Source organism: Lissotriton vulgaris, chromosome 3_2 (assembly GCF_964263255.1).
Source record: "Lissotriton vulgaris chromosome 3_2, aLisVul1.2, whole genome shotgun sequence".
NCBI lineage: Eukaryota > Metazoa > Chordata > Amphibia > Caudata > Salamandridae > Lissotriton > Lissotriton vulgaris.
The window spans coordinates 187,396,184-187,423,701 of NC_141690.1; the positions used below are offsets into that span (position 1 = coordinate 187,396,184).

General features: G+C 45.9%; 1 protein-coding gene across 8 annotated transcripts in view; it reads right to left on the minus strand.

Annotated features, from left to right (window-relative positions):
- Nucleotides 1–27,518, minus strand: part of RNF4 (ring finger protein 4) — a 334,013-nt gene that overhangs the window by 34,794 nt on the left and 271,701 nt on the right. For all 8 annotated transcript variants that reach the window (XM_086964195.1, XM_086964191.1, XM_086964193.1 and 5 more), the window contains one exon: nucleotides 7,383–7,431. In XM_086964195.1, the coding sequence (XP_086820321.1) occupies nucleotides 7,383–7,431 (49 nt within the window). The remainder of the gene's footprint in view (nucleotides 1–7,382; nucleotides 7,432–27,518) is intronic.

A 27,518-nucleotide genomic window follows, 5' to 3' on the forward strand; every position in this document is an offset into this window, starting at 1 on the left:
GTCTTCTGCATCTCTTCCACTAGCCTGGAAACATGCCAAAGTTATCCCTCTTTTGAAGAAACCATTGTTGGATTCCTCCGAACCTGGTAATTACTGCCCCATTTCCCAACTCCCCTTCTTGGCCAAAGTCGCGGAACCTCACGTCCATACCATGCTCACTGAGTTTGTAGAGCGTAATGCTTTACTGGATGCCTCGCAAAACTGTTTCAAGGCCACGCCATAGTACGGAATCTGCCCTAATGGCGGTGAACCAAGAAATCCGTGGCAGTCTTGATGAGGGGAAATCGGCGGCCTTGATTCTCCTCGATTTAAGTGCCGCATTTGATGCAGTGTCACATGAGATCTTTCTGCGTAGGCTTCGGGAGATTGGGGTCTGGCTTGAACATGGTTCCGATCCTTCTTAGTAGACAGGACCTTCCAGGTTACTATGCCGCCTTTTTACTCAAAGGAACATGCCATTAGACATGGGGTGCCGCAGGGCTCTATTTTGAGCCCTTTGCTCTTTAATATTTATGTTCAGCCGCTGGCATTGGTGGCCAGGAGTAGAGAGTGGTCATTAGTGTCGTACACCGATTACACCCAACTTGTCATCGCTTTCTCCAAGAATCATGAATTAAACCTTGTCAAATTCAAGGGTGATCTGATGGCAATTGCGGACTGGTTGACAGCAAACTGTCTGCAATTAAACGCCAAAGTCAGAAATACTTCTGCTTGGAAAATACAGTGCTATGTGGTCAGAACAGTGGTGGCCGTAGAATCTTAAACCTGCACCTATTCCTAAGTAGGCGGTTAAGAACTTGGGCTTTTGAATTAACAAAAGTCTGTCCTTCGATACTCAATTTAAGTCAGTTGCAGGCACAGGTTTTGGGTTCTTGCGAGGTTTGAAACCAATTTTGGGGTTCTTTGAGCCCTCTGGTCGTCGGACCATTCTTCAGGCCACTATTCTGGCGAGGCTGGACTATGGGAATTCTTTATACCTAGGGGCCAGTAAATCATGCACTCTGGGACTCCAGAGAATTCAGAATGCTGAAACCCAGATCCTGCTGGCACTTTTTAAATCGTGCTCAGTGTCAAGGTCACTATCTAAACTTTATTGTCTGCCAGTGGAGAGAAGAATTCAGTTGAAGACTATGTGTAGCCCATAAAATTATGTCTCATCAAGCTCCTCATGTCCGTAGAGTCAGAGCAGGTGGTCGGTCCTTCAAAGTTCTGGTGACTAAACTTTGGAATTTTCTTCCCCCTGCAATTCAAGGACTCCAAAATCATCTGGAGTTCCGTAAACCTATAAAGACATGGCTATTCCCAGGATACTTTCTGTCTTTTTCGCTGCTTGCTTTAACCATGTTTACTTGGTAGCGCTAGGACGCCCCGTCGCTGGGGCAGCCATGCGCTGTATACATTTCAGTAAATAAATAAATAAGGAAATCCTCTTCTAGAGGGTCTGTATGTAGCTCGACCCAGTGATATTGATCAGCTCTGTTGATAAGCTGCACAAAGCCTATGTTATCATCAGGTAGGGAAGAGTCTGGAGGGATACAGGTCAGGGTCGTTATTTTGATATGGATCCTTATTATAAACTTCCCAGGGCTCAGTGTCCTGTGATCAGTCTTGTGGTATATCCTGATCTTCATCCTCATCTCCAATATCTTCATCCTGTGGGACAGGTGAAAGTGGAGGTGAATTTGATGGTGTAATCAGTAAATTGAGATTAAGAGGAGAGGGAGGTATGTAAGGGGGTGAAGGGTTAGTACGCATGTCCTTTTTCTTCAGAGGTATAGGAGATTCTTCATAGATATACAGCTTCCGTTTTTTAGGAAGAGTGGCCAGAAGGTGCCCAGTTTGAGGGGCAATACTAAGTCTTTTGTTTTGGATCCAAAACTGTGTCTTCAGATTTCGGCGTGGAAGATTTGGGCTGAGAGTCTTTGTGTGCCAACTGTTTCGAATCAGAGTGCTTAATTTGAGCCTGTTTAGGAGTGCGGATTTATCATGAACCCTCTGACCTGTTATAATGTAATGTTGGAAGGGCATCACGAACAACCATGAGCACCTTTGAATTCTGGGGGACCCTTCCACTTTCAGTGGCAAGGAGGGTGGCGCTGCTAAAGATGGTAACTCTGCCTCGACTAACTATGGATACCGCGAAAATACCTCACCCAACTCAACACCATAATTACAGGATTTTTATGGGGTTCTGGGAGGCGCAGAGTAGCGCTCACCACCATGCAGAGACCTACGAGGGATGGGGGGATTTGCAGTCCCAGATTTTGAGGCCTACCACCACAAAGCCCAATTCCAATGGTTCACAAAGTGGATGGTAAGGAGACTACATATTGGAGAATACAATGGGGGCATGGACCCGGATCTACACCAGCTTTCTCGTGTACTCCTCCGGCTCCATTCAAGAGAAAGAGAGGTCCCGAGAGATCTGTGGGTGATGCGACAATGCTGGAATCAGGCCAACAGAAGAGCTAAGGTGGGACCCCCCGTATGCACCCGAGATCCAACTGCGGGTCTGTGAGACATTGCAACATGGGGGAGATTGGCAGAGATTGGGAAGAAGTGGGGATCTCCACTATTGGAGACCTCTAGGAGGACGGCGCCCTCATACCCTTCCAAGATCTTTTAGAAAGGTACGAGCTGCCCCGGCATGAGCGGGTGATTTAGGTGATGAGCAGCGGGTACTACATGGTGGCTACCCCTTCTGCGGATATCTGCTTTTTTGAACTGAGATGCAGATGCCCTCCAAGTTTGAATAATTCTCAACACAGAGATGAAGGATGGAGCGACATATCTGACGGTTGGATGGGAGTGGGTGGAGCTAGAGGGGGGGATGGAGGGGGGTATTATGTTAACCCATTGACTGTTGGGATAGATAAGAGTAAGGACTAACACGGATGCCTATGGACTAGATTCCCCAGGTAGAGATATAGATCACAATCTCCTGGAACTGTTGTTAAGGTGGATGTCCACAGGAGAACTGCAAGTAGCGGCGACATCAGACGAGACGGTGCTTCTAAGAATGTATAATCGTTCATGTAAATGATGCTAAATAATTCATCACTGTGTGAGCACTGTTTAATCCTTAACCGCATGCGCGCTAGCGGTTTTCCCGCTGCGCGCTGAAAATTTTAAAAACCTGCGTTACGTGACAAAGCCAGTTCGTCATGCGCGTAGCGCAGGTAACGCCCATGACGAGCTGGCTTTGTCATCAGCACTAAAGGGGTTAATATAGTGCTGGTCAATGAGCTGAAAATAAATAAAGTGAAAAAATGAAAGGCGAGGAAGGAAACAAGTATTGGAAACCTTTCAAAAAACTAATCACAATTGGTGACTTAAATAAGGGCTGATCCAGAAACTGAAAAAAGGCAGAAAGGGTTTAAAGGTACCTCTTATTTCGCCCAAAACAAAGCCTTTCTAGGGGAGTGGGGTTGAAGGAGGGTGGTTGGGGGTTGATCTGCCATGTGTTTCACAAATACACATTTGTCCCAAAAAAAAAAGGCATGAACTGTTTTAGAAGAGTGACGCCTGGCTGCCAAGACGTCCACCAGCTCTGAAGGAAGATCAGCGGTATTCAGCGGTTGCCCCTCAATCTCAATGCATAAAGATTGAAATTATGAAAGCTTGGGTGCAGTAATCTATCCTGTTGGTGCAGGCCAGAGCCTGACAGGAGAACACAAGCAGGAGGAGGTCTGAAAACCATACTCTCCGAGTTCAACCAGGGCCAACAGGATCACTTGGCTTGGTCATTCCAGATCTGAACTCTGGCAGGAGAGGTTTCAGTAAAAAGGAGTACAAGAGTGCTGTACCAGTCTAGGTGGAATGTGTTCCCTAGAAAGAGGTGCCTTGTAAACTCCAACGAGCAGAACTGCTGACATAGCTCATTCTTGTTGGTGGCGAAAAGATTGAGCCAATTTCTCCACATTTGTGGAAGAGACCCTGAACCACCTCCGAGTTTAACTACAACTCGTGATCAGCTAGGCGTTGATGGTTGAGTTAGTCTTCACTGGGATTCAGAGATTTTGCCAGGTGGTCCACCACCAACAAGATCCTGTGATGGTCCAGCCACTTCCAGATAAGTAGTGCCTCCTGGCACAGGACCTCACACCGCTCTCTTTGTTGCATTATCTCGACGCCCTTAAAATTATCATTTTAGCCATGGTCCTCTCCCGTCTGGACTACGGGAATTGCTTGTATGTGGGCATTCCCGCCTACGAGCTGCGGCGTCTCCAGACCATTCAGAATCAGGCTGCTCGCCTTATCCACCGGCTCCCTAAATCACACCACACTTCTCCCCTTCTTAAGTCCCTTCACTGGCTTCCCATTCTGTACCGAACCCTCTTCAAAATGGGATGCATAGGTTCAATTCCCCGCCTCAGCGGGTCTTGGGCTCAAAATTCCACTGACCTGATAATTCTCGCCTTGGTGCCTATTTCAATCATGGAGTCCCACTCTGCAACTCTGGGCAATAGCTTGCTTAATCTCCACAACGGCCCCCACAACGCTAAGGATGCCTGGCCTCCACCTTGGGGGTGCCCAGGAGTGGACGCCTCACAGGCAAAGCCAGGATGGGTTCCACAGCGGTATTCGTACAAGCGCCTTGAGACCCTTCCGGGTATCAACTTACATTTTACATTTTTCATGGCCCGCGCCCGCACGGCCCCTCTTTTAATTAACTCGATGGTCACTCATTACCTCCCCGGTTGCAATCTTCGTTCCTCTAGCCAGGCTCTTCCTATGGTTTCCCGCTTCCGCAAGTCTAGAGCGGGTGGTACTAGGTTTTCCACTCTTGCCCCTTGCTTTTGGAACAGTCTTCCACTTACTATTAGATCTATCACTGTCTATCTGCACTTCCGCAAGGCGCTCAAGACCCATTTGTTTGCCCAAGCATTTTCCACTCACTGATCACCGATGTCCTTCTTCAGTCACCCGTAATCACCCAGCGCCAGGAAACCGCCTGGCCACAGCGCGCTCTACAAATACTTTCAACTTCAACTTCATAGTTGGTGACCGTCAGTGCCTGCAGCAGCCTCCCTTTGGTGCAAGGAAGGAATGGCACATATTTAGCATTACAAAAAGAGGCAAGCAAAATGCAGATCATGCCCATTGTAAATGATGGCAGGATAGTTGGCAGGGAGCAGGAGGAGCAACAGGTCTGTCAACAGGTAGAGAAGGATAACAGATAGAGGGGCTGTGGCCACACAATATCAGGAAAAGGCTGCCTGGGGAAAAAGTGTGAAAGGGGAATTAAAAATACTACAAGCAATTGGAAACGGTGAGTCAAACAATGTTTACATGTACAGGCTAGCTAAAAGATTTAAAAAAATCATATCAATGGAAAAAAGGGCCTACTTCACCTCATCACCAATTTCAGGTCCAACTACAAATGAAGTATGCATCCGCCATATACTATTATCTTGTCCGAAAATGTAATTGAAAACTCAGTCAGCAAATACCTGAAAGGGGTCATCCAAACAAGCCAACTGGTGAAGACAGACTCAAAGCCTCGTTTTGCATGGTGTATATTGTGATTCGTGCGTTTTTGTGATAGCAGCAGATCTTGCCAACCAGCCAAACTCTCTACAGATAAACCTAGAGCAGGTAGCATGGCTGGGCAACATTAGGAAACTAAAGTAGATCCAGTCACTTGGTGTGTTGCAGCTTTACACAGAAATACATTTAATAGGACTGGGTTGCTATTATTGACAGGATATCTGATAAGCATGTGTGTCTCAGGGTACTAACCAAGACCCTTCATGCAGAAACTGGAATCAGCAACCTAACTTCATTCTACAGGATCTTTTTATTATAATTGCCCTTTTTTGTAAATAAAGAAACTCAATTATACGTTACTGCAGAAAGTAAGAGAAAGACATGCACACTCAATACATATAAAGTGTCAGGAAAATATCCTTTTACTAGTAAATGGTCCACTAATCAAGAAACCAAAATCTGCCCCATTTGTGATCTGGCTATTGAAGATTGGAAACATGTATTGCTTTTTTTGTAAGGAGTATTATCATATATGCCGCATATGGTTAGTTCCCATCTGTCGTAGCATTGCCACAAGCAGTCACCTAGAAGCCTTTAGGATTCTATAAAGAGATACACCACAAAAAATAATATTTGCTGTAAGTACACTTTTAGAAGCAATGTGGTACAAGAGATTACAAGTTTTAAAGGCTTTAGAATGATGTGCCTCACTGGTTGAGTTTTCCCATTATGTACTGTAGTTTAATTTTACATTGCATTATGCACGGACACTTTCTTGTACTTTTTGCACAGCCCTCACATTATAGGGGAGGACAGTATTTGCACATGTACAAGAGGCAAATTACTGCTGTTTTTATATATAATAAAAAAATGTAAACCCTGAGGCCTCAGCTATTTGTTATCTCAAGCAAAACCTATTTCCGCTTGTTTTCTACTCTTTTTGTGCTGTTTTTACTGCGTTTTTCTGTGTATTTCAACAGCCTGGAGGAAATTGTTTAGAATAATGAATATTTTTGGATATTATGAATGTTTTAATTAACTGACAAACTTTTTATGGCAGTTATGATGATTCTGTATTGGGTGTATACAGGTCCCCTGTCTTTTTTTGATCTCATATGAATTTATTGTTTGTGCTTTTTTTAAATTTGTTGTGTGTACGTACTTTGATGGTTATTCAACCGAATAAAGTTTATACAACTATTCTTTTACTAAAGTGCTTTGGATACTGTTATTCAGTCTTTAGGATTATCAATGAGGATCCCGTTATTAAGAACTATATTTGAGAAAGGAACACAGAAGGAATAATGCCGGAGAACAAGGCGCAGGTTTTAAGAAAAGCAGGATAAAGTAGAGCAGAAACAGTAAGCAAAGCATGAGAGGAAGAAGGGCCAGAAACAGACAACGCTGCAGGGCTTTTGGGGGTAAAGTAAATCCTCTTAACAAACAGAGCTCAGTGACAAAAAAGGAGAGTACAGAGGAAGACCATGTAGCAGGTTAGTGACCTACACCCAAGACTGTTGCCACCAGAGTACAATCTCATCTAAAACTAATTACATCCTTTAATGTTCTATGAAAAGTCTCAATGTATGTTCAAAAACAGAAAAAATATTGGCCTGGATGCACTGCAAAGTAAACGAGTTTAATGTCAAAAATACATTAGCAACATTTTGAAAATCTGATCAGTGTGTACAAGCCCTAGACACAAAAGGTTAAAAAAAGCAAAAGGCTAAAATGGCCGGTTAGAGAAACACAAAGTGCATTCACAAACTTCAAAATATATAACCAAAAGTAAACACACAATGCGTTAAAACAATGAAGAAAACAACTTCTCAAAATTCATCTAAAAATTTGAAAGAAAAAAATGAACACAAAACTGAAGGTTGTATTCTTACCTCAGTGTGGACATCCATGCAAATTGGACAACTAACTGTGCCGGGAGGCCTAAAACAAAAACAAAAAAGTTTTTATAATGCATTCATGCTTCACCGCAAACACAATAATAATTAGATCTGAAAGTCAGTAATGGAGTTAATAAGGAGGCAATACAACAAAAGAAGAGAGGTCTGGTCAGTCACAGGACTGCCAGGAATATGGAGCAAATGATAGGAGGGTTTTAACACAATCACTCTGATTGAGTAGGAAGGCCCTCACACACCGACCTGGTCAGTGTCATGCTTCATCATCGGGCCCCACCGAAGAGACCGAGTGTCTCTTCGGTGTGCTACGACGCCAGAAAGACTGCGGAGCTGGTCGTGTGGGGAGGACGTGTTGTGAGAAATAGAAATTAAAAGTGCCTAACAGGGTATCGAAAAAACTTTAATGAGTGATCCCTAAGACACGTGTAGGTGGTATATGTGTCTGAATTTAAGTGCCAAGGTTGTTAGGATTTGGTTAAATTCAGCTAACTACCACGTGGTTAAATTAATCAGTCAACATGTTTCTGCCGTACTAGTGGTATGTATTCACCAAGGCATTCTTCAGGACTATACCCCGGCGGTATGGACACTCTAATAGTCCACCCTAACCTGGGGACGTGAAAGTGAAAAAAGAAAAATGAAAAAAGTGCTTAAAAAATTAGAAGAGCGAAATGCTCATTCTAAAAAAAACCCAAATTCAGGGGTGTCTCAGCACCTGTAAGAGAGAATATACAAACAAACATATATAGACATACATACAATTAGTATATGCTAGGGTAAAGTTATCATAGTGCTCCTAAGATGGTGGCAAACATTAGTGTGCACACAATAAATGATATCTTATGCACCATCCAAGTAGCCCTTGGGGATGTTGTAGTATTATACACTAGGAGGTGAAGTGCTAGAGGTGGTTTAAAACTACAGTTGTAGAGGGGGGAGTAAAAACACGATGTGAATTCTCCATAAGGAGGGATCAATTTGACCAAAAGGTCGGTGACCCCCCTAAGATGGTAAATATGGAGGGTATCTCACTTTAAAATAGGGCGCTACTAGCACCATGGGTCTCAGGAGGAGGATTGGAGCGCGCCTGGCACATCCTAAGAAAGGAAAGAGTTAAATGTCATTGCAACCTAAGCGTACAAGTACTTAGCTTGTGTCGATCGTGAAAAATCGTTCTGCTGAGAATGGAGACTCACGCCCTCAGCGCTCTCAACCCGCTTCTTAACCTGCAAGAATCCTCAAGACCGGACCCAGACGATGGAGAGCGGGCCGGTGAATGCGTTTAAAAGCGCTGTGTTTTCGTTTCAGCGCGCGATTCCGGGTTGGGCGTGTCTCGCTCAAAGCGAGGCCTGGGACGCACACGCCCATGTGGGCGGAGTGCGTTTAGCTTTCAGAACGAGGCTTGAAGTCGTGCGCCTATCGTTCAAGGTTTTACAGTTTCTGCTGCTTACATGTCAGTATTGTCAAGCTTACGGTTGCTGAGGCAACAAAGCGCTCGTTTCCTTGCACCGGTGATGATAGTGAAACGAGGATATTAAGATGTGCAAATACCTTTGGCTACAGAGAGATTAGAAAAGAACTTAGCACTGCTATGATTCAGGGGATAATTGTGAGGCATTAGGTGTGAAATGCACAGACTATTAGGGAAATTCAAGAGCATTTATGTTTGGCTGTCAGACATGATCCGATAATAGGGCATTGATAGTAAAAATGCACCGGTTTTTCAGTATTCAGAGCAGATCTACTAAGACCACCTTTGTATTTCGTTTTCAGATACAGTTTCAGAGATATGAGGCTGGAAGCCAGGGGGTTCATGATAGGACTGTGTTCCAGGGGATGTCGTCATTGAGCCCATTGATGTTGGTCCCCAGACGATATACCCAGCGCTGTTCCTTTTCGAACAGTCTGTTTTGTACATTCCTAGTACCATCGATCGCTTCAATGACAGTCCACCTCATATCATTGGTAGTGTGATTTTTATCCAGAAAATGGCGGCTCAGTTTCGTTGTTACTTTTTTGCACCTTATGTTGCTCCGGTGCTCGCAGATACGTTGTTTTACCTTTCTTGTGGTCATACCTACGTAACGGAGCTGGCAGGGACAGGTGATGAGATAGATCACGTTGATCGAGTTGCAATTGGTGTGTTCACGTTGGGTCCACACTTTACCTTCTTCCAGTGTCAATGTTTTAGTAGCTTGTGTTAAGTGGCACACACTACAGTCCGAGCAGGGGTAGTGCCCGGTAATTTTTGGAAGGCCCCATGATGTCGTCACTGACGGTATAGTGTTTGGTGGTTTCTCTTTTGGGCGAGTGTGGACCAGGGCATCTCTTAAACTGCGTCCCTTTTTGAACGAAAAAAGGGGTTTTTCCCAATCCTTTTTCAAGGTTTTTACAATATTCCAATGTTTGTTTATGCTCTTTTTCATGATGTTTGAGAGACTGCTGTATGTGGTGACACAGGTAAGTGGGATCTGTTCTGGATTGTTAATTATTTCTTCAAGGAGTGCCTCCCTTGGTTGATTTTTGGCTCTTTTGAATCCCTTGTTAAGGGTAGATATCGGGTAGCCTCTATTTTTTAGTTTTTCTGTGAGGTTGATTGATTGATCTTTGAAGTCTGTGGTCGTACTGCAGTTCCTTCTTAGCCGGAGGTATTGTCCGTAGGGGAGGTTTTCCTTCAGCGGACGAGGATGGAAGCTGCTAAATTCCAGAAGGTTATTCTTTGCAGTTGGTTTGTTATGGGTTTTAGTGGTAAGTGTCGTTCCACTAATTGAGATGACCACATCTAAGAACACAATGTCTGTTTTGCTCGTGGTGTTGGTAAACCTTAGGTTGTGGTCTAGGGTGTTGATCCATGTAAGGAAATTTTACAGGTCAATATTACCACCATTCCAGATAAGCAAAATATCGTCACTGTAACGCTTCCACAGAAGCATTGACGAAAAAAAGGTTGCATTGGGTGGCAGAATATGTTTGGCTTCAAAGTCTGCTACATACAACCCCGCCACGCTTGGCGCAAAAGTACTGCCCATAGATGTACCAGAGCATTGTAGGTACAATTGGTCTTTAATAAGGAGGCACCAATTCTACTTTACCTGCTATTACTTCTTTCCCCCAACGTTTGTGCGCCACTTTATCCACCGCAGATAGAGGTCTGATAGAGGTCCGAAAAGGATATTCACCATAAAAATATTTCCACCCCTTCTCTCCGACTTATGTGAGACATGTTACCTTGGTAGAGGTCATGGGAATGGAAATATAATTTGGAACCTACTGGTCTACCTTTCACTGTTTTCGGGCACGTGGTCAGACTTCAAGAGATCCCCATATATAGTCAGCACTGCAATTAGGCAGTTTACAAATATCTTTCTCCTTTGAAAGACATTGAGCAATATAAAGACTGTGGAGGTTGGAAGCATGATGGGTATGAGTAATTTATTCATTTTTAGGTTACATGAGAATTTTGCTTCATAAGGTGACAGAATAGGCAGTTTTTTTGTTTCAACAGACTCCGCAGTTAGAAGCTGTATACACAGAAAAATGTAATCATACTCTGGAAAGACTTCATCAGCCTACAATAGATAACAGATATTGGTGTTCCATCCCCAGGAAACCAGGGCCCTGAAGCGATTTTGCTGATGTGAAACCATGGAGGTTAAAACACAGCCATGGTTATTTGAGCTGCAAGATGGTCGCCGATAGACCTTGAAGAATACTGTCAACGCAAATCCTTTTGCTATGCAAATATGCAGCAAAAGGAGCTGTACAATATTCGAGAGGTAGAAACTGCAGGGCTAACTCTTGCGTTGACAACATGTGTGGGTCAGCACAAACCGCAGATTTAACCCGCCCCTTGCATTTTACACTAGGGTGTAATGTCGTCTTCTTATGCATCAGGATAACTAACATTTCTTCTTAGAAACTCAGAACCTGTCCAGTAGAAAGAGATAATTTGCACACAGTAGTAAAAGGAAGAGAATCTCTATAACTGGTACTTTAATAACTTTGATAGATCAGGGATCCAAAGGGGAGTAAAACTGATTTTTGTAAGCAAAAGCTCTTCTAATTAACCGGTCACATCATTGCCTGAATCAAACATATGTAATTGAGGTCTAAGCATTACTTGGCCTATCACAGCGAACAGCCATGGTCATGTTCCATTTTTAACTGCAAGGACTGGAGGAGGCCTAAGGTCAGAAGACTTCTTCGAAGCCAGGATTCTTCTAGGCCTCTGAAAGCGCTTGGCTCCTCTCTTTCAGAGCTCAGACAAAACATACCTTACACCAACTTTAGCCATCCACTCACTCACTCTTTAGTCAGACAAGAGATTGACGTACAACCATTGCCTGGACCTTGAAGGAATTATCTGGCTGCTAGTCTATCTGATGCCATCCATGCTTGAAATTAGGTGGACTTATCTAGGCTCCCATCTGCAAACAAGTACACGAGGACTCTAATCTGCTAGTTCTTCCACCCCCCCCCCCCGCCCAACAGCTGGCACTTCCATGTTAGAAGCAAACCTTCTGAACAAAAGTATTTGCTACCCTTTCAAAAGTGCTTGTAAGTCACTTAAAACAGAGGAGGGAGAGCAGGCTCCTGCTAGAGCTATTCCCAGCCATCAACATTTTCACCTCCACTACTGGGTTCATTCTTGCCATCTTGAGGTTAAGACAACTGCCACCTTTCAGGATTGTCATGAGGCGGAGGTGAACCCAGTCTTGATAGCCTTATTCTAAGTAAAAGCAGCACAGTAATGATTGCAGGATGTGTTAGAGCAGGAAGTGCAGGAGTAGATCCCAGAAGGGAAGCAGAACACGAAGAGGTGCTGTTGGAAAAAAAAAATTGATGCTGGTACTTCCATAGCAGTTAGGTGCAGATAGCACACTACTTCATGTTCATTTCAAATAGATTTCTCAAAGAGATAAATAGCTCCTCCTTAAGAAGAGGTAGCTAGTCTTGCTACTCAAACCTCTATAATCCTATCATTTCTGCTTTCCTGCATGTTTTCTTCACCTAAAATGTTGTCATGGCCTGTACTCGAAAAATCCTGCTTCCTAAGCTGGATATATAATGTAATATCCTTCACCAGTTTAAATAATGGCTACAATGATTTGAGAAGAGGTAGCGCAACACTAGCCTGCCACCTCCATGACTTATCAGCTCCTGACCCTTGCCTAAGAGCTACCAAGCAATGGTCACAATTCCCCTTAACCTCAGCTTCAGGTGACCCCTACAGTTTGACTAGTGTGGAGCAAATTATGCATCTCACAGCTTTTGCCGACCACTCAAAGACATCAGTACTCGTTTGCAAACGACTGATACAGTTTATCACAAAAGCATTGAGGACTACTTTGAAGGGGTCATTGATGAGGTCACCTGTGAAAAAAATATGATAAAGGCCACTGCAAATTACCGGTCCTAGCAAGAATAAGAAATGCGTTACTTACCTGTAAATGCAGTTATCCAGTATTAGTGTCTTTCATAGATTCACATGCCTGAATCATTCCCCGTCGTCGAGACGGGAGCCTCCGGTATATAAAAAAGTAATGTCCTAAGACATACATATAAAAGAATAGGCCTAAGGGTCTCACCTTAGTGTCCTATCCAGGTCCTTATGTAGGAAGGACCAAACAGAGTAGGCCCAAGGGTCCCACCTTGGTAGCCTATCTGTGTCCTTTTGTAAAAAGGACCAAAGTAAAGAGAAACAACCAATCAGCTACTACCTCCCTCTAGAACCTTCCTGTCAGGAGCCTCAGTCTCTCAGATTTTCGTACGCACCAAGCTAGTTGGGTGTAAACTTGTTAGAGAGAGGTGAGTCCTTCCAGGGGAGGCGGGAGGGTGCATGTGAATCTATGAAAGACACTAATACTGGATAACTGCAGTTACAGGTAAGTAACGCATTTCTTATCCATTATTTGGGTGCCTTTCATAGATTCACATGCCTGAATCAGAGTAGCAAGCAATACAATATGCACATTCTGTGTTGGTACAGCATACATAAGTCTGCAGATAGGAAACATTTGCGACTGTAAATCAACAACATACAATGTCATGTAGTATCTAGTAATAAAGAGATGTGCATACCAATCAAGGATGGTGGGAAGCAAGAAGGCTCACCTCACTGGAACAGATGGCGAAGCACTGCTCTGCCCACTGCTGCGTCTTTCGTCAGCTCAGCATCCAAGCAGTAGTGCCTGGTGAAGGTATGCGGGGACTTCCAGGTCGCCGCTCTACAGATGTCCAGGAGTGGCACTCCAGCAAACAGTGCCGCAGACGTGGACATGGCTCTCGTGGAATGGGCTTTGGCCCACGAGTCCAAAGGCCGCCCAGCTTTGTCATGGCAGAAAGTTATCGCTGAAGAGATCCACCTTGATATACTTACTTTCGTCAAGGGCATGCCCTTCCTTGGTCTGCTGAATGCGACAAAGAGTTGGGATGATTTTCTGAATTGTCTTGTTCTGTCAATATAGAATTTGAGGCATCTCTTAAGATCTAAAGAATGCAGCGTACTTTCAGCCGAAGTAGATGGGTTCGGAAAGAACGATTTGAGAACCACTGGCTCATTAAGATGGAAGTCCGATGGGACTTTGGGTATGAATCGTGGGTTAGTACGCAGGATGACTCTGTCCTCTTTGAATTGTAAGAAAGGGTCTTGGATGGAGAGGGCTTGCAATTCACCGACCCTTCTGGCTGAGATTAAGGCCAGGAGGAGGGCCGTCTTCCACGACAGGAATTTGATATCCGTTTTGTGGATAGGCTAGAAGGGATGCTTCATCAGTTGGTGAAGGACCACGTTGAGTTGCCATGACGGAGGGATAGGTTTTGGCCTTGGAAAGGACCTGAATAGGCCCTTCAGGAATTGTTTGATGAGCCTGTCCGCCCACAGGGAAGGACCCTTAGAAGTTCTTGTGAACCTGGATATTGCTGCTAGGTGTACCTTGATGGACGCATGTGCAAGTCCTGACTGCGCCAGATGTAGCAGATATGGCAGCAGTTGTTGTGGGGTGACATGGAAAGGGTGTAGGTCTTTTTTCGCACACCAGACACAGAAGCGTTTCCACTTGAGAGAATAGGTCTTTTTAGTGCTGTCAGCTCTAGCTTTAGCGAGGACATCTCTACACTCCTGCGGAATGGACAGGTGGCTGAATTCGCGGTATTCAGGGGCCAGGCTGATAACTTCAGAGGGCCCAGGTTCGGGTGGAGAACCTGTCCTTGGGACATTGTGAGCAGGGTCGGATGACTGTGTAGGCGAAGAGGTGGTTGGATAGACAGGCGATGAAGTTCCGTGTACCAATGCTGCCTCGGCCAGGATGGGGCGATGAGAATCAGGGTGCAGGGCTCCGATTTCATCTTCCTGATTACCCAGGGTATCAGTGGAAATGGCGGAAAGGCGTAAGCAAACACGTTCCGCCAAGCTATGGAAAATGCATTCCCTAGTGATCCTGGTTGGGGAAGCCTGCTTGCGAAGCTTGGGCATTTGGCGTTCTCCCTGGTGGCAAAGAGGTCTATCTGTGGTGTTCCCCACTCTGCAAAGATGTAGTTTATCGCTTCCGCATCCAGCTCCCATTCGTGGGATAGAGACTGTTCCCTGCTCAGGGCGTCCGCTAGGACATTGTCTTTGCCCGGAACGTATTCGGCTTTGAGAGTTATTCCATGCTGGAAGAGCCAATTCCAGACTCTCTGAGATTCTCGAGAGAGAGAGAGAGAGAGAGCGCGTCCCTCCCTGTTTGTTCAGGTAGTGCATCGTCGTGGTGTTGTCTGTCCTGACGAGCACTGGGGAGTTTCGGATGCGTGGGAGGAACGATTGGAGCGCCAGAAAGACTGCCCTTAGCTCCAGAATGTTGATATGGAGTTTGGATTCCTGCGGCGTCCATTTGCCGTTGATCTGTAGTTCTTGCAGGACCGCACCCCAGCCCTCTAGGGATGCGTCCGTCTTGACTACATGTGGTTGCGCCGGAAGCAGGAATGGCAGTCCCTGCGACAGGTGTTTGGTCGACCTCCACCATTGTAAATGGTTGACTATAGATTGAGTGACTCGTATGCGGTCTTCGAAGGATCCCGCAGCTTGTGTCCACTGCCTTTTGCCCTGTGGAGGAAGGAAGAAGTTTGACATCGTCGAGGAAAGGACTGACCAGCAGCTTGCGGAACCCGCTGCGCGGGTCCCGCTGCGTCGAGGCTGCACATCCGTTTGTTGGCCCCTGCTGGGTGAGAGAGTGAGAGACAGGGCTGCGAGCGCTGGGTCCGGGACTCGCTTTCCCAGGAGTCCCGGCTTCCCAGAGGCCAAGTCACCTGGCCCGCTCTCCCTGACCGCCCCGCCCAGCAGAACAGCTGAAAAGGATTCTGCCTGTTTAGGATCCCGGGAACGCCACACTGACTTTTGCCCTGTGGAGGAAGGAAGGAGTTTGACATCGTCGAGGGAAGGACTGACCAGCAGCTTGCGGAACCCGCTGCGCGGGTCCCGCTGCGTCGAGGCTGCACATCCGTTTGTTGGCCCCTGCTGGGTGAGAGAGTGAGAGACAGGGCTGCGAGTGCTGGGTCCGGGACTCGCTTTCCCAGGAGTCCCGGCTTCCCAGAGGCCAAGTCACCTGGCCCGCTCTCCCTGACCGCCCCGCCCTGCAATCCCCCCTCCCCTATCCACGCCCATAAGTAGTGACGAACCCCGCTGCGCGGGAGCGCCCGGGGCTAAGCCCGGGCAAAGGGCGGGCCCTCTGTGGCCCTCAGAGGCCAGAGGAGGCCGGGCTGGGCCACTGGCCCTGGTCGTTTGTAACTATCTTGCTCGCACTTTGTACCCCTAGGGCATACGGGTTATGTCCACACGGAAAACTAGAAGTATGGCAGTTGCTAGTGCTAAAAAACTTACTGGGACACTGGATGACTTTATTACCCGCACACACGCACTAATTGACGAGGGAATCGTATTAATGGACAGGAGAGTATTACAAGACCTGGCCATGGCCAAACGTTCATCATTGGGCCTGATTGCGATGGCCCAAACCCCTACCACTGTTTGCCGTCCAGAAACCCAGGCTCTAATACATAGCCACGGAGATATTGGGGCTATGGATGGCTCTAATAGTAACACTGATACCGTTCAGGACTTGGAGGCTTCACCTAACCTTAATATTCTAACTCTGAGCGGAACACAACCGCAAGAGTCACACACCTGTGATACCACCGATGTTAACACTAGAAGTGAGAGGGGTAGGATTGAAGGGATTGAAGGGGCTATTCCTAAACAGAAACAGAAGGGTAATAAACAAACTACTTCTAAACGAAAGAAGGGCCAGACACACCCCAACCCCAATCCCCCTAACTGCGAGAAGCTGTCTGAGGTTCAAACTAGCTCAACAGGGGGGACACTCCCAAACAAGGTCGATTTACCCCTAAATCTACCAGACGACACCTTAATTGATCAAAGTCTGGAGGAAATTTTACAGTTTAGTGTAGACACTGGTAATCCTCCTCCTATAGTGCCATCACAGGAGGAGGATGGTTTAACTATCAACAACTCTGATTTTCAATATGTTGAAATCATTGCTAGAACCCATAGAGGTAAGACTACGTTGTCTTGAAACTGTCCTTAAAAACATACACAAGGACATAAGTGCTCCTAGTTTCTCCTTAAAAACTGTCCAGATGTATAATCAGCCTAAACCACTAAAACCCCAGGTGATTACTAAAAAAACATTGGAGTCCGCCAAAGGGGTGCCTAAGAATCATAGTAATACTCCAATTCAGACTATTTCTAACAATAAGCCCCCTTCAGCAGAGGGAACTAAGAAAACTGACTCCGGCCATACACCCTCCATAAACAACTCAAATTTAACTCCTCAGGCATCTTCTAGGGATGGTCTATCCAAACCGACAATCCCTGAAGTACTTGACAATGTTAAATGTAAGGTCCGGAAAAATATCCATCTGCCTCCAGATGCCTGTCCCTATGGTGTTATACTTACTGGGGTCACTGAAATACCCGCAACTGAACAAGAGTCATATCAGACCCTAAAAAATAAAGTATGCCACTGGTTAGCCAATAATTATCCTCTCCCTCCAAATATTCCCTGTAATATCTTGATGATAGAGAGAGCTCCATGGGTAGGACATAATAGGAAAAATCTTCCAGGGGATTGTGTAGTGATTACTTTTGAGAATACTGAGGTCGTAGAATTTATTTGTAGCAGAAGGGCCCCGAGATACCAGGCGAGCACAGTAACCGCTAGACCTCTCTCCTATTTTTATCTCCCACACAATCAAGCCGACAATCGATGGAGTTGGCTTAAGGGTCCTCACGATCGTAAACCCAGACAGAGATCCAATCTTCCCTGGATGCCACAAACCCCTGGATGGGAGGAGGAATGGGGTGGGGGTTGGAACCTGGTTGGGAACAGAGGAGGCAGACCACCTCAAGGTGGCCCTTTCTTTGGTCCGCATTCTTCTCAACTACATCATTTCCCCCAACAGCGAAATGGACCTCCCAATGCTCTGTACTTCCCAATGGCGAATCGTTTTGAATGCCTCTCAAATACAGACTGGGTGGACTGACATATGCGGGGCTCTCCAAAGGGAAGGGGACCTCAGACCAATTTAATTCCTCCTCATAAGGAAGTGGCAACATCGGTCTTGATTACGGACAAACCCTCTTTTACTCCCTCTGATAGTTTGTTGGAGGCGCAGGAACGGGGCACACCATCTTTTCTCCCAGCCACACCTCCCCCACTTTGTAAATTCCTTACTTGGAATGTGGCGGGTCTAAATGCAAAGGCGCTGGACCCCATATGGCAGGAGTTTGTAAAACAATTCGACATAGTGGGTTTGCAAGAAACCTGGGACACCACAACTAATTTTGCACTAGATGGCTTTCGTAGCTTTTTTACCCCTGCAGCCTCTAGTGCAAGAGGTAGGGCAAAAGGTGGCTTACTTACACTGTGTTCCCTGGAGCTGGTAGGGGCATTCAAACAATTGGAATCTGCACCTGCAAACACGCTAGTCGTGGAGTGGACCTTACCTGGCTTCCAACCTTTTCTAGTGGTTAATTTTTATAATTCCAGGGAGTCTTTATTTGTGAATGAACATTTGACTTCCTTACTACAATTTTTGTCAGCCTATAGAAGCGACTGCACCTCTTCCCTAGAGATGATCATCTTGGGTGATTTTAATATTCATCCCTGTGAGGGTGATTGCCTTAAGGATAGTTATGGGGGTTTACCGACGGAGGCCATCCCCCATTTTGTGCATACAATTGAGGGTGAGTGTCTTGAGTCTTTCCTGGCGACTTTAAATCTATTTGAATTTGCCCAAAGCAGGAACGATCCCAGAGCCCCAACCTTCGTGGGGAAAGACGCTAATACTATTATAGACTTCATTTTTGTTTCATCTGGGGTACTAGCTAAGGCACGCGAGTACATGGTGGTCACTGCTAGTTTCAGCGATCACAATCCTGTCCTCCTGATGCTGGACCTAGACTGTTTCCGGAGCCATAATCCAACAGATGTGGCAGCCCCAAGGGACTTGATAACTAAAGACCAGGGAAGGCGCCTAAAATGGGAACAAATAGTACCTGAACACTTCTTCCATTCACTTGCCCAAGAGTCAGAGGCAGATATGGCAGTATGTCTGGACCCAACTGCTCGAGGCCCGGATGTAGTAGTCGCATACGAGGAGATAAGCGGAAGGATTGCTAAGAATCTGGAGCTAAGGTCTACCGGGCAAAGGATTAAGAAACCCCAGAAATGGTTCAATAAAGAATGTTCCCAGAAACATAGTGCTCTGATGAAAGCTCTAAAACAAAAACCTAGGGACAGGACGTTGGTGGCCAATTTAAGGAAGGATTACAAAACTGCAGTTCTTAAACGCAAATCTGGAATCAAGGAAGAAGCTTGGGAGAGCCTTTTATCTACGGATGTATTGAGAGACAGCAAAAAGTTTTGGGCCATTGTGAACCAGCCCTTCTTCTCCAATGAAGGGAAGACCGACATGGACTGTGTGATAGAAGATGATAGATGGGTAGCCCACTTCGAAAAGATCTACGAATCCACAGCACCTGGTCTAACCGATAATGTCCATAAATCCCCTAACATGGTTATTGAATTTAGTAGTTCGGAGGTTGAAAGGGCGATTAGAGACAAGTAAACACAAAGCCCCGGGACCTGACGGGGTTCCTGCAGACCTCTACATCCAATACCCCCAATTTTGGTCGAAGATATTAATGAACGTTTTTAACGCAATACCCTCAGCTGGTTTTCCTTCCTCTTGGTCCACCTCTATCATTGTGCCCATATTCAAGTAAGGGAACAGGGGGGACCCGGCTTGCTACAGGCCAATCTCCTTGCTGGACTCTGCCGTTAAGATCTTGGGCAGGGTCATTTTGCAGAGGCTTGAGGACTGGCTTGGAGAGAGCAGGATCCTCTCGGAGTTACAGTATGGCTTCAGAGCACACAGAGGGACCATGGACCAATGTCTCAACCTCCACCTAATTATTAGCAAGTACACAGTGGCGAAGGGGGGACTCCTTTATTTGGGTTTTATGGACTTATCATCCACTTTTGATTTGGTCAATCGTTCTAAACTGTGGACTATTTTGGGCAATATGGGTTTGGACACAACTTTGGTTAATTTTCTGCACGATCTTCATTTAAATTTATTTGCATCTGTTAGGGTGAACAGGGATGGAAGGTGCACAGCAAAGTTCAAGTCTGGAAGAGGTGTCAGACAAGGCTGCATTCTGGCACCTCTCCTTTTCACACTGTACATCAACTCCCTGGGTAATTCACTGAACTCAGTCACCCCAGACATTCCGCATATGGGGGGGGTACCTATTCCGGTCCTCCTATACGCGGACGACGCCGTCCTCTTAGCTCGGACTGGCACAGGCCTCCAAAAACTCTTAGATCACTTTGGCCTCTTTATGGAAGCTCTCGATCTTAAAATTAACTCGACCAAATCCCATGTTATGGTTACAGGTTCACGGAAAAAACACACGAAGATCAGATCTTTTAGCTGTAATAGTTCACCAATTTCCAGGGTCCCTTTCTTTTGCTATCTGGGCGTCACCTTCGATGAGAAAGGAACATGAGGCGCACAAATGAGATTAAAACAGAATGGAGTTACTAGATCCACTACAGCCCTTCTGCATTTCTCTAAAAAACTGGGATCAAAACCTATGGAAGCCATGACCCGTATCTATAAAGCTAAATGTTTGGCAATTGCCTCTTATGGGGCTGCCATATGGGGCTATGTCTCATGCCCAGGCATTCAGATTGCAGAAAATAATTTTTTACGAGCCTTACTATCACTACCTAAATCTTCCCCAATACACACAATTCATAATGAATTAGGCTTGGGTCACGTTACTGACCTCTTAAAAATGGCCCCAGTGATATATTGGGTTAAAACGTGGACAAACAAGGAAATCAGTTTAAATCATTGTATCTTCAAAGATTGTTTGTCTCTGGATAAAGCCAATAACATCCCGTGGCTGGCGTATGTTAGAGCGGCATGCGCGAGACTAGGGCGTCCAGAAATGTACTCTTTACCACACAAATTAAAAAAAGAGGATGTAAAGTGGGTCAAGCTGCATTTCCAAAACTTGTTGGAGTCTGAAAGGGAAACGGTTGAATTAGGTAAACCAATGGTACGATCACTTTTTCAACTCTCCTCAACTTTAGCCATGGAACCTTATTTGAAATATGTTACCAAGCCTTACCATCGCTTTCTACTCATAAGGTTCAGGTTTAATTTAATACACCTAGTGCTTGGCTCACAATCAAAGTGGGGCTTACCAGAGAACTTACCCCCCTGTACCTGCGACTGTTTTTCCATACAGGACACCCTCCACTTAGTTATGCTTTGTGAACATTATTTGATGGCTCGCAAAAAATTTCTGGTACCTATTCTGAAAAAATTGAATTTTGTCCAGGTACGGCCAGCATTATTACATCTACAGATGCTGAACTCAGTACAGACAACATATGGGGTAGCCTGTTTTCTGGCAGCAGCTGCCAGACAAAATAAACTAAGAATGGCTGCTACTTCTAACAACCAAAATTTGACACTTGTATAACTTTTGTTGGACACCATGTAAACTTGCTCTTACAGTCACTTATTTTTAACAAAATTCGGTTCTTTGTACTTTTTATGAAGGTGTAGTAATGTCTTTTCATATATGTTTAATTGAATTTTAAACTTGTTTTGTATACCATGTCTTGCTTTTATGGTTTTAAATAACCGAATAAAGTTTCTTTGACTGACTGACTGACACTGCCTTGTCAGTTCTTCCTGAAGAGGGCGCATTTTTAGACGGCAGTGTGGGATGAGCAGAATGCATGAAGACATCATGCCGAGGAGCGATTTGAAGATACGGACAGTCAGTCTTTTTGGATGCCACTAACGTGGCTAAGGAGATAAGTTTCGATTTTCTCTCCTGCGATGGGAAGGCTCTTGCGCGTTCCGTGTCCAGGGTCGCTCCAAGGAAAGTGATGACTTTGCCTGGTTTCAGCGATGACTTCTCTCTGTTGGGGGTCAGGCCTAGTTGGCGGAAAAGATGCAGACAGGCGCTGGAAGACGCGGCTGCGGCTGTTGCCGACGGAGCCTTTACCAGCCAGTCGTCCAGGTATGGGAAAACCTGGTGTCCCTGTTGAAGAAAGGCTGCAACAGGAGAGAGGCATTTTGTAAATATCCGTGGGGCAGATTTGAGGCCGAACGGGAGAACACGGAATTGGTAGTGGACTCCTGCTACTGCGAATCTGAGGTACTTCCTGTGTCCTTTGAGGATAGGGATGTGATAGTAGGCGTCCTGAAGATCTAGTGATGTCATGTAGTCGCCTTTTTCCAGGAGTCCCAGGATCTCTTGTAGTGTGACCATACGGAATGACTGTTTCTTTAGGAACACATTGAGCGCTCTCAGGTCGAGGATCGGTCTCCATTTCTTGCCTTTTTTGTGAATTAGGAAGAAGTGGGAGTAGAATCCTTCCCCCTTTTGGGCGTGTGGAACTTTTTCTATTGCGCCCTTTTGAAGCATGGAAGCTATTTCCTGAAGAAGCAGCCGTAGGTGTCTGTGAGGGCGCTTGGCAGGTGGTGTCGTTGGGGAATTTGAAAGGAATTCCAGTGAGTGGCCGAATTGGAGAAGTTGTAAAACCCACCGGTCCGTCGTTATTTGTCGCCAATTCTGTAGGAAAAAGGAGAGTTTTCCTCCAAGTCGTAAAGAATGTGATGGTGGAGGGGCTGGCCAATTGATAGAGTCATTGGCGATTGCCTGCGGGTCTCTTCTGACCTTTTCTCCTGTAGGACGATTTGTTGTAGGAAGTTTGACGTCCCGACTGGTTTTGACGCTGTTGGAACTGCGTCTTGCCCTGTGAGTACGAATAGGAGGACCTATTTTGGTAGGAACCTCTGTACGAAGATTGTCCTCTCCCTCTGTTGTAACGAAAGGACTGATTTCTAGATTGTAGAGTTCCCAGAGCTCTGGCTGTATCGGTGTCCTTTTTGATTGTGGTCAGGGCTTCATCGATCTTTTTGCCGAAAAGATGTTCGCCATCATACGGCATATCGATTATTTTAGTTTGAACCTCCTGTCGGAAGGAGGTGGCCTTAAGCCAACCTTGACGTCTGAGAACAGCGGCGCCCGCCAGTTGACTGAAGCCAGACATGGCTACGTCGATGTCACAGTCGATCAATTCCGAAGCCAATGTTTGGCCCTCAAGGAGTAGCGAGTGTGCCTCCTCTTTCAAATCCTCTGGAAGGTCAGCGAGGTAGGGCGCGATGTCCGCCCAGAGTTGACGGTTGTAGCGGCCCAGGAGTGCGATAGAGTTGGCGATCTTCACCGTCGTCGCAGACGTGGTGGAAAAGCGTTTTCCGATGGCATCCAGTTTCCTGCCTTCTTTATCGGGTGGTGTTGATAAGGGAGATGCAGGGTTTCGCAAATTCTTCTGCGCTGCCTGAGTAACCACGGAGTCTGCTTTGGGGTGACCCGTGAGGCATGCTGGTGCCGATGATGTAGCTTTATATTTTTTGTCAAGTCTGGGCACTACTACCTGCAGAGAAGCTGGCGTCTGCATGAGTTGTTTGCCCTGTTTCAGTAGGTAGTCAATGATCGGGATCGATCTTGTTGTTTTCTTCGCAGATTCCTTAAAATCATAGAGGAAACATTCAGTCTATTGTGTTTCCATGGACATATGGAACCTTTTGGCTGCCCTTTCAATGAGGTTATGGAAGCCGCCAATGTCTGCGGGTGGAGACTCCGAAGACTGTGGCTCTGGAGAGGCCAGAGAGTGAGTGACGTAGTCCTGGTCTGCGTCAGGGTCTGTGTCATCATCGCGGACTTCCCCTTCTTCATGGTCCCTCTCATCGTCATCGGACGAGATGGTGTCTTGTGCTGGATCCTGAGTTCTAGGAAGCACCAGCGGAGGGGGCTTATGTCGTGGTACGGGCGCAGGTACCTGCGGAGCCGGAGGAGCAACAGGAGTGGCTTTTTCTGGAAACCGCTCTTTATATAGTCTTGGATGAGGAATCGCAAGCCCGAAACTAAGGATGCTGGCAGGCACACCATTGGTGTCACTTGGGTGTGTACCCGAGTATGGACAGCTTGAGTCACAGGTTCCTCAACATCTTGCTCCTCATCTGTACTCTGGCACTTAAGCACCAGTTCCGAAGGGCTAGTGGCCTGGGTAAACGGTTCCTCATCCAGTTCCTGGTCTTGTAAGAAGCAGGATGGCGTTAGTTGTTGCACCTTACTAGGTGATGTCATGTCCGGTGTAATTGGTTTTTTAGTAATCCTGATTGTGACATGGGAAGTCTGGGCATCCATAGCATGTGAGAGCAGCTCAGACTCCTTCCAGGTACCAGTTGCCGTCGACGCCTGTGTCGATGGTGCCACCAAAGAGCTTTCCGTCGGCGACAGAATTTTACCCTTCGTCGACGGTATGTCCGTCGTCGATGTCCTCGTCGACGGTGTCCTCGCCGACGGCACCTTCTCCGTCGTCGACAGCTTTGTCGTCGTCGACGGGGTGCTCCTCGTCGACGATGGAGGCTTCGTCGACGTTGTGGCTTTCGTCGACTGTGTCGTCGTCGATGTCCTCGTCGTCGACGACGTAGTCCTAGTCGTCGAGGGAACAGTAGATGATAGCGGACTACTCGTCGATGATGAAGGTGTCGTTTTCGACACTGTCGTCGTCGACGTAGAGACGGTTTTCAGCGCTGAGGAGGCCGTCGACGTTGTCGTAATCAGCGACTGCTTCCTGGGGACAGGAAGGTCCTTGTCAGACACAGGTGGCTTGCCCTCTGAAGACTTTCTGGCCTTCTTAGGAGGGGTGTCTGAGGGGCCAGGAGAGGAAACCCTAGGCCTCTTCAAGGAGAACTGCGAGGCGCCAGACATGCTCTCACCTTCAGAAACCAAGTCGCTTTCTGGCTTGTTTTTAAGTCTGTTCAGCCATATCAGAAGACGTCCTTCCCGGTCCTTCTGGGTTTTATGGGAGAAAGTACGACATATTTTGCAGTCCTTGGCCTGGTGGTGGGGGTAGAGACAGTATAAACAGGTCTCATGTGCATCCTCCACGTGAAGCCTTTTTTTGCCACAAGAAACACAGGCTCGAAAGAGTCCTTTCTTCCGGCTATCAGCCATAGCAAAGAAGTCGAGAAAATATCGAATTATGATGAAAAGTACGTTTTCTGAGGTGAACTCAGGTGGAGACTCCCTAGCACAACGTGCGGTAGAAAATCTGAGAGACTGAGGCTCCTGACAGGAAGGTTCTAGAGGGAGGTAGCAGCTGATTGGTTGTTTCTCTTTACTTTGGTCCTTTTTACAAAAGGACACAGATAGGCTACCAAGGTGGGACCCTTGCGCCTACTCTGTTTGGCCCTTCCTACATAAGGACCTGGATAGGACACTAAGGTGAGACCCATAGGCCTATTCTTTTATATGTATGTCTTAGGACATTACTTTTTTATATACCGGAGGCTCCCGTCTCGACGACGGGGAATGATTCAGGCATGTGAATCTATGAAAGACACCCAAATACTGGATAACCTCAATAACCAAAAGATGTTGAAACATTACTGTACCACTTGCCAGAACCAGACATCTGAAATAGATGGGGAAAGAGCAAATCTCACACATAAGTGACAGTCATCCTTGCACTGCAACACAAATGGTATCAAGGAATACTAACCACAAAAAACAAGGTTTGCTGGCCTGAAAAAAAGTACAAAGGTTTAGACTCATCACTACCTTACATCACCTGTCAATCGAAAGACAAAGAGGACATTATAGACCCATTCAAAGACGTTTCAGTAGCCCTTCTCATTCATCACATTGATCCTTTTGAATGGTTACTTACTAAGTTAGGCCAGGCCACCAGAAGCAGTAAGGGATTGTAGCATGTCATTACCGCATAGGGTGCAGTTATTGGTTACGGGTTCTTAATATGTCAATTTCTGTTTTGTATTACCCAGTTTTACTGGTGATGGTTTAGTCTATGGTGCTGGTGTGCACCCCTAGGGCGTGGAAGCATGAGGTAGGTGCTGGTCTCCATTTCATAAGAATTAAAATACAGAGTATCTGATTAGATCGGACTGTACAGCTCACTAGGGTTTTTGCTTATTCTTGCAGGTCAATTTAAACATATAGGGGTCTTAATGATATTGATGTGGAATTCCTGAAGGAGTTTCACACCGAAACACATGTTGAGAACCTATCTAATACAAGCCACAGCATTGGTAAAATATCAAAAATATGAATTTGTTGGTGTGAGAATTATGAGATGTTATCCAATATAAGACACAGCTATTGTGAAAAATTATTATTAATAATGAATCTATGTAAGATCTAATACTGGAGAAGAAAATAAGTTACTTAACTTTACCTGTAGTTCTCCAGTATTGGCATCTTTCATAGATTCACATGCTTGAATCATTCCTCAAATTGGGAGTCCCAAGGTGCCATCAAAAGCCATAGTGAAGAAACCAACATAGGTTAAAAAAAACAGGAGCATTCCATCAACATCATGGTTTAACACTGACATCAACTCCGAAAGGAGACAACTAAGAGCCACAAAGAGACGATGGAGAAGCAACGCTTTCGAAATTCCCCGCAAGCAACGCAAAACAGCTCGCTGGAAGTATAAAAAACATATCCAGAACGAAAAAAACAAATTTTTCTGCACTGTGCTGGACAACGCAAAAAACAGGCCCAGGGATCTCTTTACCATCATTAGACAACAGAACTTCAAGCCCGCTACCTTCTCGGTTCAAGCCTCTAAAGAGCTCTGTGACAACTGCGCAAACTTCTTTGAGGACAAGATCACCAAGATAGAGCTCTCATTGGACATCAACATCAATCCCCGCAGCATGATCTTCGCGCCTGGGACCAAGGACTCCACATCCAAGCCCCCTTCAAAATCCTGGAAATCTTTCATCTTTATACAGGAATATGAGATAGTCAACCTGATCTCCACAGCCAAGCCCGCCTCACAAGCTCTAGATCCTCTTCCGCCACAACTGACCTCTCCCTTGCCCCGCTCTGGTGCAAGATCATAAACAGTTCCCTGAGATCCGGAGTCGTCCCTGACTGCCTCAAAGTCGGGCAAGTCACGCCATTGCTAAAAAATACAGGCCTAGACTAAAAAGATCTGAATAATTACAGACCAGTATCAAACTTACCTCTTTTATCCAAAACCCTAGAAAGATAAGTGTTCCTGCAACTAACACCACCTGGAAAGCATCAACCTCCTTGATTCCCACCAATCGGGCTTTAGAAAGGGCTGGAGCACGGAAACAGTGATCCACAAAGTCATTGACAACATCCACAAATCACTGGATGTGGACAAATGCTGCCTTCTAATTCTCCTAGATCTATCTGCAGCTTTCGGCACTGTGGATCACAACCTCCTCATTAAGGCGCTTCAAGAAAAGGCAGGTCTAGATGAGGTGGTCTTACAATGGTTCTCCTCCTTCCTTCACAACCACACCCAAAGAATAAAAATCAAAAACTTTACGTCTGACCTACACCATGTTAGCCGGGGAGTCCCCCAAGGGTCAGTGCTCTCCCCACAACTTTTCAAAATTTACATGGAACCACTCCCATCCCTACTCAGAAAAGCCAACATCCCCTTCCACCTGTATGCC